The 15,927-nt window shown below is 39.3% G+C and overlaps 1 protein-coding gene across 1 annotated transcript in view; it reads right to left on the reverse strand.

The window, feature by feature from the left end:
• The window catches only part of Bmt2 (base methyltransferase of 25S rRNA 2 homolog), a 49,522-nt gene extending 34,802 nt beyond the window's left edge, over positions 1 to 14,720 (reverse strand). The window contains exons 1-2 of the mRNA XM_041675705.1: positions 14,417 to 14,720; positions 962 to 1,103 (exon numbers count right to left, since the gene is read on the reverse strand). Coding sequence (XP_041531639.1) covers positions 962 to 1,103; positions 14,417 to 14,570 — 296 coding nt within the window. The 5' untranslated portion in view covers positions 14,571 to 14,720. The remainder of the gene's footprint in view (positions 1 to 961; positions 1,104 to 14,416) is intronic.
• Positions 14,721 to 15,927: the final 1,207 nt, after the last annotated feature.

The following is a 15,927-nucleotide window of genomic DNA, read 5'->3' on the forward strand; positions in this document are numbered from 1 at the left end:
TAAAAGACACTTAAGGAAATGTTCAACAACCTTAGTCATCAGAGAAATACAAATCAAAACAACTCTGAGATTCCATCTTACACCTGTAAAGATGGCCAACAACAAAAACACTGATGCTGGAGAGGTTGTGGGGAAAGGGGGACACTTCTGCATTGCTGGTGGGAATGCAAGCTGGTACAACCCCTTTGGATGTCAGTGTGGTGATTTCTCAGAAAATTAGGAAACAACCTTCCTCAAGACCCAGTAATACCACTTTTGGGTATATATCCAATGGATGCTCAATTGTGCCACAAGTACATGTGCTCAACTATATTCATAGAAGCTTTGTTTGTCATAGCCAGAACCTGAAAACAACCTAAATCCCCCTCAACAGAAGAATGGATAAGGAAAATGTGGTATATTTATACAATGGAGTACTACACAGCAGAAAAAAATGACATCTTGAATTCTGCAGGAAAACGGATGGAGTTAGAAAACATTACTTTGAGTGAGGTGACCCAGACACAGAAAGACAATTATCGCATGTACTCACTCACAGGTGGTTTTTAAACATAAAGCAAAGAAAACCAGACTATAAGCCACAATCCCAGAGATCTTAGACAACAATGAGGACACTAAGACAGACTTACATAGATCTAATCTACATGGGAAGTATCTGCTGAGTAAATTGGGAGCACAGGGACCTTGGGGGAGGGTTGAGTGGGGGAAGGGGAGAGGCAGGGAGGAGAGCAGAGAAAAATGTAGAGCTCAAAAAAAATCAATAAAAAATGAAAAAAAAAGAAAAGCCAAGGAAACTGAAATAAAACTAGACAAAGTGAAAGACAAAGGAAAAAGAGGCTCTTAAAGACACCACTTAAGAGTATTTATAGTTTCCTCTGTGGTATAATAAATAGCACATCATTTTACACTTAAGTTAAAGAATATATTGGAGACCAAAAGTGCCCGTTTATAAAACACTCACCTACAACACCATTCAATGCGACCTTCACCCTCACAAGTTTTTGCCCAGTGATTATCTGCCAAATTTTTCATTGCAACAGCATATTCACAAAGTGTTTCCGCATCTTCACAGTGTTCTCTCCAGATCTTATCAAAGTCTCCCACTGTATACAAAGAAAAGATGATCTAAGTTAACTTTATTTTTATGTGTCAGCTAATTTTAGGAAAATAAAGATAGTTTATAAAACAAGAATAAAAAAATCATGAATTAAAACTTAATGAAGTTTTAAACACTACTTTACAATTGATGATCTGACAATCAAAATTTACCCTTTCAAACACTTATTAAGTTGAACATCGCTAACTGTATGCACATACCCCCCCCCCCAGATATACATATATGACCTACCAATTCATAAAGTAAATGTGTGCTGGTAGGGTACAAGAATGGCTGGAAATTTGGCATTAGTTAAAAAATTACCATTATAAATGTGAGTGATTTGTATAAAAATTCTATTATCAAATGTATTTCAAAGAAACTATGTGTAATGAAAACTCATTTAATTTCTGCAAGACTTGATTTAGACTCTACATGGTAGTAGGTTGATGTGGGAGTCCCTTCTGTATGCTGCAAGTACCACTGGTTAATGAAAAAGCTGCTCTGGGTCTATGGCTGTGCAGAACAAGGCAAGGTGGGAATTTCAAGTAGATAGAGGAGGAGAGAGTATGGAGCCAAAGAGATGCCATGTAGCTGCCGGAGGAAACAGGCGCTGGAACTTTGCCTGGTAAGCTACAGCCACATGATGATACACAGATTAATAAAAATGGTTTAATTTAAAATATAAGAGCTACCTAGCAATATGCTTAAGTGATTGGCTAAGCAGTGATTTAATTAATATAGTTTCTGAGTGATTATTTTAGGCTTGGGAGGCTGGAAAACAAACAAGCAGCCTCTGAAAACAGTAGGTAAAATTGAAAGTCTTGAGTATTTGTACTTTATTTGGAAGAAAGCCCTAAGCAACAACAGTAAGGGGATGGGTGGAAACCTAGGAGAAAAAAATTGACGAAGAGTACAGGGGTTGTTAGTGACACTGCTAGTGAAGACATCATATTCACAATGTTAATGGACCTAAGAAGGGCAAGAAGCTGCAGCACTAGCTTTCCTAATTCCCATTAACCAGGGAAAGTTATAAACCTTGGATTCTAGTATGCACTTATTGAGTAAGGACATATCAACCAAAAACTCCAAGGTGCTGGAGAAAAGTAACAGAAAAATAGAACACACACAACGTGGAACTCTTGTCACTAATGATGACTCAGAGTTCAGTGTTCCCCCATTACAGCTGAGAACTAAGGGGGTTATGTGAGACACTACTGTCCTCTATAAAACTTCTTAGTGTCCTTACTATGTCATATCAGACTCTGAAACTTGATTTACTCTGTAACTACTAGCTAGAAGGTGGAAAGATGACTATACTATAGAGACCTGTTTCTGTATAGCCTCTGTATTCTTCACATTCAACAAAATTGTCTTTGAAAAGTGCTTTTGGTGTAGTTTTGAGGTTTATTGCTTATCTGACATTTAAAGGATTCAAACATTTGTCTGTGTGTTTAATTGACTTTAACTGCAAACAACTTAATATTTTAGCATTTTTATTAACAGTAGAGTTTACATACCCTCAGAGTATGCTCACACTGAAAGTTAGTATGTGATTGTAAGCATAGTGCACTAAACTATATACCTGAAAACAAACAATAAATTTGATTTATTTATTTTTATACCATATTTGCTGAAAAGGGTTTTGCTTTTTTGAAGATTATTTTAATGTGTGCATGTACAAACACACATACACACACACACATACACACAGGAACGAACACATGCATGCCATATGTGTGCGGATACCCATGGAAGACAAAAGAGGGTGTAAGATCAACTGAACTGGAGTTTTTAGGTAGTTGTGAGCTGCTTTACATAAGAGCTGAGAAGCAAAGAAGGAATCTTGGAAGTGCAGCAACTTCTCTTAACTGCTAAGTCATCTCTCCAGACTCAGAAAAAAAAATACTGTTAAATGCTACATGAAATAACAGTCAATAGGTAAGAGAGAGAGAGAGAGAGAGAGAGAGAGAGAGAGAGAGAGAGAGAGCGCCAAACATACAAATAAAATGTGAGTGAGGAGGCTATAACAAAACAGACATGAATTTAATATACTCTTTATGTCCCTTGTACTTATCCTGAATCATAACATTAATTCAAGTCCTTACCCAACAAACATTTATCAAAGCCTATTAAATATGTATTACAGTAAATGGTTAATGGTTAAAAATGGACAAAACATAGTTGAGGTTTTGTTTCTCGTGTTTTTCAAGACAGGGTTTCTCTGTGTAACATCCCCCGCTGTCCTGGAACTCTACTCTGTAGACCAAACTGGCCTTGAACTTACAGAGATCTGGCTGCCCCTGCTTCCTGAGTGCTGGGATTAAAGGTGAGTGCCACTACTGCCCTGACCCAGAGTTGATTTTTAATTTTGAGAAAAATTTACTTTCCATCATATTCCTGAAAGTTTATTGAGGGTGCTTGTTAAATAATTTATAGAGAAAAATGGGACAAGTTAATTTTTCATAGTATTCTCTTTTATAGTGCTTAAAATACTAAACATGAACAAAATATTTAAGCATATTATAATGTGGGTTCTGAAAGCACTGCTCCTCAAATTGATTTTTTTAAAAAAAGTCAATAAATGCCCAGAATGTATACTCAAATTTCTTCTGCACACTCAAACTGCATATACATTAAACATATATTAAAAATTAAAAGTTGATTCTAACGACTTTTGTCAGCCACCTGGTTATTAGGCCAACCACAATTTTAACTACTGCTTTGTTTCAAAGGACAATACACTATGCTTCCTGGCTGCCACTGAAATGTAAGCAAACCAAAAACCAGGGGCAGGGATCGCCCCTTCCACATGAACTCTGCTACGCTTTCCCTGAAAGAAACTCTGAGCTTAAATAAATCTACTTCCTCAAAAATTACAGTAACTAGCAGCCTGGGGAAATGGTTTCATAGGTACAGTGCTTGCTCAGCACACAGTCAAAAGAAAAGCTCCAGTGTGTTTGCCTATGACACCACACCAGTGGTCAGCATATAGGAGACTTGAGAAAGCTCACTGGCCAGCTAGTCTAGACAATCAATGAGCTCCAGGTTCAGTCAGAGAGCCTGGCTTTTAAAAAGAACGATGGAAAGCAACTAAGGAAGACACCAAACTTTAATTCTTGGTCTTCACATGGGTACACTTGGGTGTGTGTGTGTGCACCTGCTTACACATGCATTAAGCATGTACAAAATAAATGATAATATTTTCATTATCAAAAGGCAAATCAGAAAGTAGAATTTAAGATCTGCTTAAAACTGTAGTTCATCATATCATAACAAATATTTTTAAAATATTCAAGACCAAAGTTGGCAATGAGCTTATCTTAGGATTTATTTCAATATAATGTCATTTATGAATAACTCAATACCACTGTGACTAATAACCTATTTATTTTTGTTTTTATTCATTATTCATTGTTTGAGCACCTCATACATCATAACATCAATTTCACCCATTATTCTCTGTCCTACAATTTCTCTATATCCTCCTCCCACCACTTATCTCTCTCAGGTTCAAGTGCTCCCTTAGAAAACTGGATTCCCCGTCCTTAATAGCCACTGACTGTCAATGGCTCTTCAGCTAGGGGTGAAACTTCATGAGCTTCTCCCTCACTCATGCTGGGACTGGAGCTGTCTTGTACTGTGTGCATGCAATCCCAGCCCCTGTGAGCACATGTGTCCAACAGCAATTTTATGTCAGGAGATACTGTTTCCCTGGAAACAGTCACTATCTCTGGCTCTTAGAACCTTTCTGGCCTCCTCTCCCATGATGATCTCTGAACTGTCAGGGAGGAAATGTGACAGAGATGTCCTATTTGGAGCTAAACTCCCAACAGTCTCACTCTTTGCGCACTGATCAATTGTAGGTTTCTTTATTAAACTGCCATCTACTGTAAAAATTAGTTTATCTAATGATGACAGAAAGGGTCTCATGTGCCTGAGACTGTCCTCAAACTTGGATGAACTGAACATCCGGTACTCCTGCTTCCGGCATCAGTGCTGGGATTACAAGAGCGTGCCACCACGCTCTGCTTTATGTACTTCTGGGAAGTGAACTCAGGACTTTGTGCATGCTCAGACAAGCACCGTATCACCGAGCTCCATGCCCCACACCTCGCTTGTAAAATTAATTGTCTACAGGCATCCTAGAAAAACTGGATATACTTTAATATACAAATATACTTCACCTTTCCTATTACAAGGAATACAAAAACAACTTTTAGAAAGCATCATTACATACACACTTCATAATCAAACAAGAATAACAAACTTAGAGAATCAGCAACAATAACTTGTTTAACTACATATTTTAAAAATCAACTTAAAAGTCATATAAACTCTAGAACAAAGTTCACAACACCTTGACTTCTACTTTCTGTATTCTGTTGACATTTATATTTTTATATATCCACTAAAAGTAAACAACTAATTTACCGTGGAAGTAGAATTACATCCATTGAGTTCACAGGTTTGTTTGAAAAACTTTAAGCTTAAGGAAAAGTAATTTTAGTAAAAATACTAGATTATAATGAATTTCTTATATTCAAGGAAAGTGAATCGCTTTATTTTACATGTTGGGATCATCTAATTATAAATGATATTTTTCTTACTATCCTAATTCTCATTCTTAAAAGGTATAAATATAAAGCAAAGATTTTAAAGTTTAATGAGGCTAACTCTATGACTAATTTATTTATAAACCACAAATGGTAAAATATTAATATAAAAATATCTAGGTACTCATAAGATTCAATAGCAAAATTATGCCAGCCTTTTAAAAAAGTGGGTAAAGGAACTGAAGCCATTTTTTTCCCAAGACAATGATTACTAGGTACTTGGAAAGATGGTTACCATTACTAGTAGTTAGGGAAATGCTAACTAAAACTACAGTGTAATGGCTAGCATAACAAAGAACCACCCGCTATATGTGGAGAAAAGGGGGCCTATGTACTTTGTTCTGAGATTACAATACAGCCATTGATGGAGGAAGGTCATTGGCTAATAAAGGAACTGCCTTGGCCCATTTTATTGGTTAGAGGATAGGTGGGAGGAGTAAACACAACAGAACGCTGGGAGGAAGAGGAAGTGAGCTCAGTCTCTACAGCTCTCCTCTCGGGAGCAGACGCCTGAGAGAGACGCCATGCCCCGCTCGCGGGATGAAGCTCCGACCCAGGATGGACATAGGCTAGAATCTTCCTGGTAAGCGCACCTTGGGGTGCCATACACAGATGATTAGAGATGGGCTAAATTAATATGTGAGAATTATCCTAGAAGAGAATGGGCCAAGCAGTGTTTAAATGAATACAGTTTGTGTGTTGTTATTTCGGGCATAAGCTAGCTGAGCAGGCGGCTGGGGTGTTGGGGACGCAGCCCCGCCGCCCTAATTACTACAAGCCATTATGGAAAACAATCTAGAGGCTCCTCAAAACATCCAAAAGCTTTCACCTCCTCCCTTCCTTTCACCCTTCTTTATATATGAAAAACAAAATAAATATGTAAAGGAGACATCATGTTTACTGTTGTATTAGTTACAATACAGAAAAAAAAAGTGTCCATTAATGGGTAGTAGACAAAAGAAGTATGGTATTTATATATATAATGAAACTCCATTCAATTTAAAAAAGAAAATTCTGCTACTCTTGATAATGTAAATAAACTCTGAGGTCATACACCAGTCACAGAAAGACATGCATCTCAGATCATTTATATGTAGACTCTAAAGCAAGGAGCTTAAAGAAATACAGAGTAGTGTGTGCTCATTAGAGGTTTGAGGAAAAGGATGAAGAGATGAAAATGTAGATGTTGGTCAAAGTGTTAAAAACTAAGTTGTAAAATGAATAAGCTTTAAAGATATAATGCACAGCACTGTAACTATCTTAGAATGTATATATTAAAAAAGAAGTAAATTTTTAGTAGTCATTCGCACACAGAATAGCTGTTATGTGATGTCTACCAGATTGACTGAGAAATCATTATGTAAGATATATTTTCATTAAATAGCAGGGTATATACCTAAAACTTACTCAATTATCATGATCTCTTTATTTTATATATAATAAATGTATTTGTATGATATACTATTGAATCCATGTAATGTTGCTCATATGTATGTATTTAGTGCTGACAACTTGAGATCACAACATATCAGAGGTTATTACCATTTATACATCAAAAATCAACCTGTTACAATTCTTGGGAGTTTAGCCTATAATTCATAACACATTACTGGTTTTTAAAAGTCATAATTTAATACACTATACCATTCTAAGTATATAAAACTCTGAAAGGTAACTCTATAACAAAAGAGCCTAAATGGGCAGTGAGTAGAAAGATAGAAAGGTGGTAAAGGGAATTCTGGGAGTAATGGAATGTTTTATATTATACGACAGCATTTTCATATGCACATATAACTATTAACATTCATAGAATTCTGTACTTTAGAAGGTGTCGACTGTATATGAACTACACATACTTCAATAAACTTAAGCTTTAAAATCATGTCCAATGACCATAGGAAATGCTACAAAATTAAAGCTTAATGTGGTAATTGTTAATCTACAGATCACAATATATTTCCTTAATTTCGAGGCCAAATTCTAGATAACTAACACACCTCAGGGACCCAATACTATGTAAGTCTTAAACTTGTAGAAATCAGAGCAAGTTTCTGGCTGTGACTTACACATACTGTCAATGTGGCCATAAGATGTTTTATATCTAGAAGTCTTTGAAATGCTATTGCAGAACATGGAGGAACGAAGCTGATGACGGGGGAAAAAAGATACCTCAATCACCATACCACCCTGCCTTTCTTCATGGGTTTTATGTTTATGAATGATCATGGACACAATCAAAGGTCTGCAAAACACAACTATAATGATTTCCTAACAACAAACAAATGGGCTTTTGTCAGTTAAATGCTGCATTTAATCTCTGTAACTGCATAATCTTTAATTTTCTGGTAGTTGTTTTCATCTCTGGTTGCCAATTCTCAGTGCACATTATAAACAACTATACCTTTTACTTAATGGATCTAGAGTGAGAACTGGTCATTTATCCCAACACTTTACAAGTAAATTCACTGTATATTCATGGCTCAAATCTGTGCTAAACATTCTAAGGAACTAGTCTAAATGATCATTTATAGCATTTTAAGAAGCAAAAAAAATTTCTAATTTTAGACCGTAGCATTTGATAATATGACCGAGATTAACTGATTTATCTATTTAGTTTTTGTTGCTGGGATGGTGATGATTATTTTCTCTAGAGTTGAGTTATATAGTCCAGGCTGGTCTCCAACTCTTCATCTTTCTGCTTCAATTTCTTAAGTGCTGAGATTAAACACTTATTCCACTACGCTTGGCTAATAACTTAAATTTTAAACTGTCAAGAAAACAATACATGGCTAAATTTCTTAAGTATTACTATTCCTAGTTTCAAGATGGGGTAAGGGATAATACCCAAAAGTCTACCAATTCTTAATGTTACCTTGGAAGTTTACAGGTAGGACAGCAACAAACAACATCTCTAATATTTATGTAATTTGAAGATAGTTGTGATCCCACTGATTTTAGAAATTAAAAAGAATAAAAATGGGAGATCCAAAAGTAAGTTTCACAATAAAACAGAAACTTTTTAATACCACTGGTGCTTAAATTTACAATTTGAGATTGCTCTTTCAACAGCACAGTATTACAAAAAAGGAAATTTTGTTATATGTGACAGTTTTTGATCTGTAACAGAAAGGGTAGGTATTTCCAAGTACCAGACTGTCCTAAATTATTATAAATACTACAAAAGACTGGTATGGTAGAAACTATGTGAAGCACTTGCCTGTATTACTTAGATATCAGCATAAGTGTGCTTATATTTACTACAGAAATGTGAAGATGCAACAAAAAGAGTAAAGAGACAAACTAACATATGAAATCAATTTAAGCATTAAAACTATTAACAGGGAAATTTAAAGACAGAATGCTGATATGCATATTGTCCCTTAAAAATAAATAACTTTTTATAGCAGTATAGCAAAAACACCAAGAAGTTAATAGAGAAATCACTAACTTAGCTATTCCAACTGACAGTTCCCTCCTGCATATTACGATTTGTTATAGAAATGAAGCATCATATAAGCAGCCAAGGAATGAGCTTCATTTTTATGCATCAAACTATCAAGTTTTACAACAAAATAACCTTAGTTTAGTATTGCCCTCCCCAACCAGGGTCCAACAGTCACCTGCATCAAAAGCATAAATGTGTCCTAATTTACAACTTACACAATTGCTTTCTGGGGGCCCAAGAATCAGCATTTTAAAATTAACCGAGTACTGGCACATACTAATGTATAAGAAACCTCACACTAGGTCCTGGAAGCTAAAAAGTGGATATACACAAAAGCACTGCCCTTAGGCTAATGCTGAGAATGTTTCAGAATCAAAGTCAATCACATTTTCTTAAAGAACGTAAGAATTCTAATTTTGTCTTCTCTTGAAGACTATAAGTTGCCATTTTGTGTAAATGAAGCATAAATAGCAGGTAGAGTTCTTCAGCGCAGAACCTAGTACAGAAGAAACTCAACTTCTGAGAGTGCTCCTTGTGTTCTGTGGAGGCTCCAAGCACCTCTTAGCACATCTTCATCACTTCTCTGGGCAGTTTGCTGGTGCACACTAAGCACTGTCTCCACCCCCTGTCCTAAGGCGCTCTGCCTGTCTACCCAGCCCACAGCACTTTCACTCAGAGACATAGAATGCATTTCTAACCTGGGCTTTAATGGCTACTAACATTTCCTCCAAACCTTACAGTATTGTTATCTTTTCCTCTTCACTTTTGTGAAAACTGCTTATTCTACCTTTCAAATTATTCTTATTTTTCTCCATTTCACCACCATGACTAAATCAACTCTGAATCAGACGAACATCAAGAGCCACCTAACTAGTTTCTTCTCTTCTCGATTCCTTCCTTTGCAGTCTCCTGTGCTTTTGCTTCCCTGCTCTGACTCTTTTGTCTACTGTATACTCCATGGAGTTCCAAAGAGAACCCTTGCAAGGGGCCCATGGCTAAGAACAGGATCTGGGTTTATTTGTTTGTTTGTGGCCTGTGAAGTAAACAAAGGATTTACATTAATACTTTTGTTCTTAGGTTATCATTTAAAATATACCACATATACCACAAAGACACACAATGATAAAATCAAATAGATAACACACACTGCACACTTACTGTGTGCCCTTCACTCAATCAACTGCATTAGTGTTACTGATTATTACAATCTGTTCATATCTCCTCTTCAACACAAAAACAACCCCCTCCCCCGCACAAAAAAATGAAGCAGCAACAACAAAATCTTCCAGAGCTAAGTTAACTAGATTTTTGGTGAAGAATCTATTACAGTGCTAAAGCAAAGATTTTCTCAAAAGCGTGCGCTCATGCGCGCAAGCACACACACATGCACACACTTTTCTTACTCTGTATCAGAATGGGTACTAAATAGGGGAAAATGTAAAATGAAATGTCACTTGAATAATAATAAAAGAGAAGAACCTTTCCCAAATCTCTTGGTGGCCATAGAATTGGCCAACTTATTAACACAGCTGTAGAGAAAGTCTACTAAAAGAAAAGTTGAAGATAAAATGAGTTCCCCACAATACTCTCATTTCGGGTGTTTGCTCGAAAAATAGCAACAGCTGAAAAGGTGGCTCAGTCACTAAAGCACTTGCCTTGCAAGCATGCCTAACACCACATCATGCCACTATAATCCCACGATCTCTGGGGATTTCTGAATAGCCTGCCTGGCCTAGTTAGAAAGCTCTAGGTTCAGAAAAAGACCCTGTCTCAAAAAAATAAAATGGATACAACCGAGGAAGACACTTGAAGTTGACCTCTGGGCTTCACAGTTAAAGGCACACATATACTCATGTATCCACACAAGACATACACTCACATAACACGTACACCAAGACTACAAAAGAAAGCAGAAACAAAACTGGAAATCCACATGGTTCCAGTTCAGTTCTAAGTCAGATACACTGATCAAGTAAATCTGACCAATCAACCAAGTCCTTATTTAAAAAGCAAAACCAAACTAGTTATTTCCTCAAAATAAGCTGTCTATGCATGTTATCATCAATTTAAAATGTTTTAAGGTACTGTGGAAATCAAACTCTATAATTCTGTATAGCAAAGATAGAAAATACCCATTTCTGCAAGCATGATTTTCTTCACATAAACTCAATTTATAACAGTGTCTTATGTACAAGTGGCTGGACATCAAAGAATCTTTTCTGATTAGCAATGCTAGGAACTGCCCCCACATTTTCTTTCAGTAACTTATTCAGGTATATAGAACTATCTCAAACACTGCTCTTTACGGCCAATTCTCATTTTCCTTATACAAGCTAGAATAGGATCTTTGGTGACACCGGCAGGCAGTGAAGTGGAGCAGAGTCAAACAGTGGTCAGAGCGCATTAGGTCCACCAAGCTGCCCTTGTAACACTACTCACTTTCCCAGCCCACGCCTGCTCATCACTGTCAACACTCACCAGTTGGACAGATTAGAGCAGGGGAGGAAAACACCTTTCCTCATCTCAGCAGGAAGGTCTCATTTTCACTTTTCTTTCTGTTGCTTTCAAATCCACTATCGGAGATAAAGGCAAGAAAAACTCCATTTTTCAACACTACATTCTTTACCCTTGCTTGTGTTCTTTTCAGTAACTGCTTTGTTTCCCTTTCCATTCCAATCCAAACCATTTCTTTCATTACCAGCATATCCCTGAAAAAGCTGTACTGCACATTGCCCCTGGTCAACTACATACATGCATACATACATACATACATACCTACAGCCCACAGCCACCAACGAATATCCTTCTTCCTTGCCCAGCCCAACTTTTAGTATTGCTTCCTGCTCTCCACTTTCTCTTATGTTCTAACATGTATATCACCAATATTAGTATAAGAGATTGGAGAGAAACTATTCTCTCCCATAAAATAGTATGGCATTAATGATGAGCATGCTCAGCTTGATGAAAGTTACTTTGATCTTCTTAGAGCCCACTCATTTATAAAAATGAAAGAATTAATTTAAGTTCTACACTAAATCTGGCTAATATGTTTCCTAATGATGGAGGTCCAGAAACTGTAGATATGAGATAAAATGTAGACAATTTAAGATCAACCATGTTTAAGAATCATTCAAGACAACTATGGGTTCTTATAGTCTTACATTCCAAGATTTTAAGTGGGATTTTTCACTGCATTTCCAGGTGAGAAAACTGCTATGAGTTTATAGAATACAAAGTCTAGAGACCATCAGTACTACAATACTATGCTGTACTAATAAATACCAAGAATAATTTCTTAAGATTATATAGCCAGACTTCCTGAGCATTCCAACAGCTGAGACTAGGGCCATACAAAACATGAACGTTGGAAAGGACACACTCATTCAGATCATCTACTTTGCAAGTTAACTGATGGGGTATTATATATCACTGGAGCAAAACCTAGAGAAGCCTAGATGGGTGATGGAATTCAGGGTATTAAAATGCCAAAAGAATAGCTTATTCAAACGCTTTTTACCTGCCCAACAGCTCATCAGATCAATGACTTCGGAACTAGATGCACTGCTTTCAGTTCTGGTCATTTCTAAGTACCCATCTTCATTATGAACTAAGTGTTCCCCTAGTTAGAATTTGGGCTTAAAGACGTGTTTAAACATGTGGAACTAAGCATGCATAAACAACAGCTTAAAGAGATAATGACACATTAGCAGTGTGTTAATTTAAGTGGAACCTATTCGTTCATGAATAAATGAATAATGAATAACAATGAAATTATCACAAAAAGGTTAATAATAGAAACTGAATTATATACTAGTCATTTTCTTTTAAAAGACATGTCGTCTTAGATTTGTACAAAATGGCATTATAAATTGAAGAAAAGTGGGTCCACTTATTTCCTCATTTCTGCAAACATAAAAACCAATAGAGAATGCCATTATGTAAGTGCATTTTGTGACTATCAAGAATGATGCAACTGTTGCTATGGTAACCACTCATTTTATTGAATTGCGGTTGGGAACTAAAGCAATTTTAATAAAAAAAAATTCAATACCTTAAAATGCTTGCCAAGGCTCTTCTATTGGTACCTATCAAACAATGGCTATAAACCATCTATGGGGATATCAAATGGCCTCTATTAAAAGCCAGGACTGAGTTGTCAAGGAAAGAAACTTTGAATACTTTAAAAATGAAACACAGCACCGACACTCAAAGGAAGAAGCCTTGGACTGAACTTCTAGAGTAATTGGAAAGTGCATAAAACTGAAAAGCAACATGGTCTCACGGGTCTTTGTTCCTTCCCTGTCATAACTTCTCTTTTAACCTAAATTATTTACTAGCTAAAGAGCTAACATCAGAACACTGCTGAGTTTTCATTTTGCAATTAAGTTAAAACAAAAATCTGCTAAAAGTATCCCATTTTAATACTTAAGAGATTTTTTTTTTCCCCCTGAGCAAAAGAATAAAGCAAGTTTTCACCTTCGGAAATCTTACAAAGTTGCTTTGTTTGAGAGCCTCCATTTAAAAAATGCCAGGATAAGTCGTAAAACCCAACTACAGACACAGTTCTGGCATAAGCATAAGTCAGTAAAGCTGCTTCCATGGAGGGAGGGGGCTGCATCTATGGCCGGCTTCAATGGCATCCGTGTCTTTCAGAGTCTCTGTGGTTAGACACTATTCAAAACTGCACAGTATCTAAAGAACCTGCCCCAGATCTCTTTCTTGCCTGCCTCCACAAACTTGAAGATGGAGCTGCCTGCCATCCCTTCCTCCGGCTAAACAAGGTGAAGCACCTTGAGATCATCTCCTGGGCCTGCTGACTTCGCAGCCCTGGGAGACCAGGCAGGGGAGGCCTCGGCACGGCCTTGCCAGTGGGCGAAGAGGAAGAGGGGCTGTTGCCAAGCGAGCAGAACAACAGGCTGGTCCAGCGCAGCAATCTGGAGGGCAGCTTCTCTTCTGCCGGGCTCCTTTCCCGAGTGGATTTTTCCCTTGTCTTCGGGTCTCACCTGAAAGCCCCATCCCTGGGCTCCCTCCCTCCTTCCCGGTGTGTGCCCGGTGACAGCGGTCTCCGGCACACCGCTGGGGACAGGGCCTGGGCCGGTGGCCACTGCCCATTAGGGTTCCGGGAGGCGAGAGCAGGAGGCCGGTGGCGGCCTGGGCAGACGTGCCGCCCCCGTGTGTGTCCATGGTGGCCTGTGGGGCTGGAAAGCGCTGACCCAGCCGGGGGACGCGCCTCCCCTCCCCCGCCCGCTGCCTGTTTACCTTCGCGGTACTTCTTGCGGAGCCGCCGGTGGACGCTCTTCACCACCCCGGACAGCTTCTCCTGCTCGAGCTTCCGCTCCTGCTCGCGGGGCTGCGCGGCGCTCGAGGGCCGCTGGCCGCGCGCTGAGCCTCGGCCGCCCGACCCGGGCTCCATCGCGCCGCTGCCGCCGCCGCCGCCGCCGCCGCCGCCGCCGCCCCTCGGGCCCCGCGGTCTCTCCCCGGCCGGAGGAGCTGGGGAAGGAGGAGGCAGCAGCGGAGGCAGCAGCCGGAGGACGAGGCCGAGCAGCCCCAGCCAAGGCCTCGGGGGCGGCGTCTCCCCGAGAGCGCCGGGGGATTGGTGGACGTCGGAGGGCTGGGCGGAAATGGAAGGGGCCAAGGGCCAATGGGCGGAGGGCAGCGGCGGAGCGCCGGGTTGTTTGGGAAGAAGCAGCTGGTGGAGGCGGAGGGAGCAGCGGGCCTCTTGCCAGGCCCCGCCCCGGATGCTGTGCGGAGAAGCCCAGCGGGCCTAGGGGGTGGGGGTGAGGGGTTGAGGGGGAGGTGGTGCGAGGTGCGCTTGCGCCTCCGAGTTTGCTGAGTTTGGGCTTCATTGTCAGGTCTAGCTTTGGCACGTCTCCCAACTTTCCGCTGAGTGTTATGAGATGATGCCACCATCTGAGTGCCCGTTGCACCTTTGCAGAGTCCTATCAACTAGATACCCATTGAAGACTTGATTGCACAGGGTTTTACACTTCAAGGAGGAGTCCAAACTTGCCTGCTTTCTTTGGGGGTCAAGAGGAGGTCAAGCTACCAAATCCGGCTTTAATCCTGCAGCTAACTGTGGTTAGTGCCAGGCATGCTGCTGCTGCACGAAAGGCACCTAACTGGGCAAAGGAAAGGTAATAAAAAACAATAGGAGATGTGGAAAAACCAAGCTGGAAACATTAAAAGGCCACATTGTCTTCCTGTAGAACTTTTGTAGAAACCATGGGGTTTCTGGAAAACCTACATTAATTGTAGGTTGTCTCCTAACTCAGAAAAGTCTGCTCAGGTGGTCTGTCTCACATGGGTTTGGAGAGTTAGTCTACTAGTGCCTACAGAGTACACTAATCAGCTTTCCCTTTCCTAACTTTTTAGGCCCGGCATGGTGGCGCAGTCGTGGCCAATGCTTTTAATTCCAGCACTCTGGGCACAGAGACAGGACAATCTCTGTGAGTTCAAGGCCAGCCTGGTCTACAGAGTAAGGTCCAGGACAGAGCTACACAGAGAAACCTGTCTGGAAGAAAAGAAACCTGGAAAGTATTCTCCAAAAGGAGACCTTATTAGCTCTGCACTGGTACCTAGACTGCTGGAGCTTCTGCAGGCCAGGAATGAATTGTATCCAATTGTGTACTACCTCCACATTGTAGCTGTTGGTTACATTACATTGTATAGACATTGTTACATTGAAATTTTCAGATCAATGATCTTGTAGTACTAGTAACATTCTGCTTTTGTAACTGTTAGGTCCAAAGGAAACTCCATTTCCCCAGATT

The sequence above is a fragment of the Microtus oregoni genome, unplaced genomic scaffold (genome assembly GCF_018167655.1).
Source record: "Microtus oregoni isolate MIOR12 unplaced genomic scaffold, Mior012 000026F_ref0000081, whole genome shotgun sequence".
Classification (NCBI taxonomy): Eukaryota; Metazoa; Chordata; class Mammalia; order Rodentia; family Cricetidae; genus Microtus; species Microtus oregoni.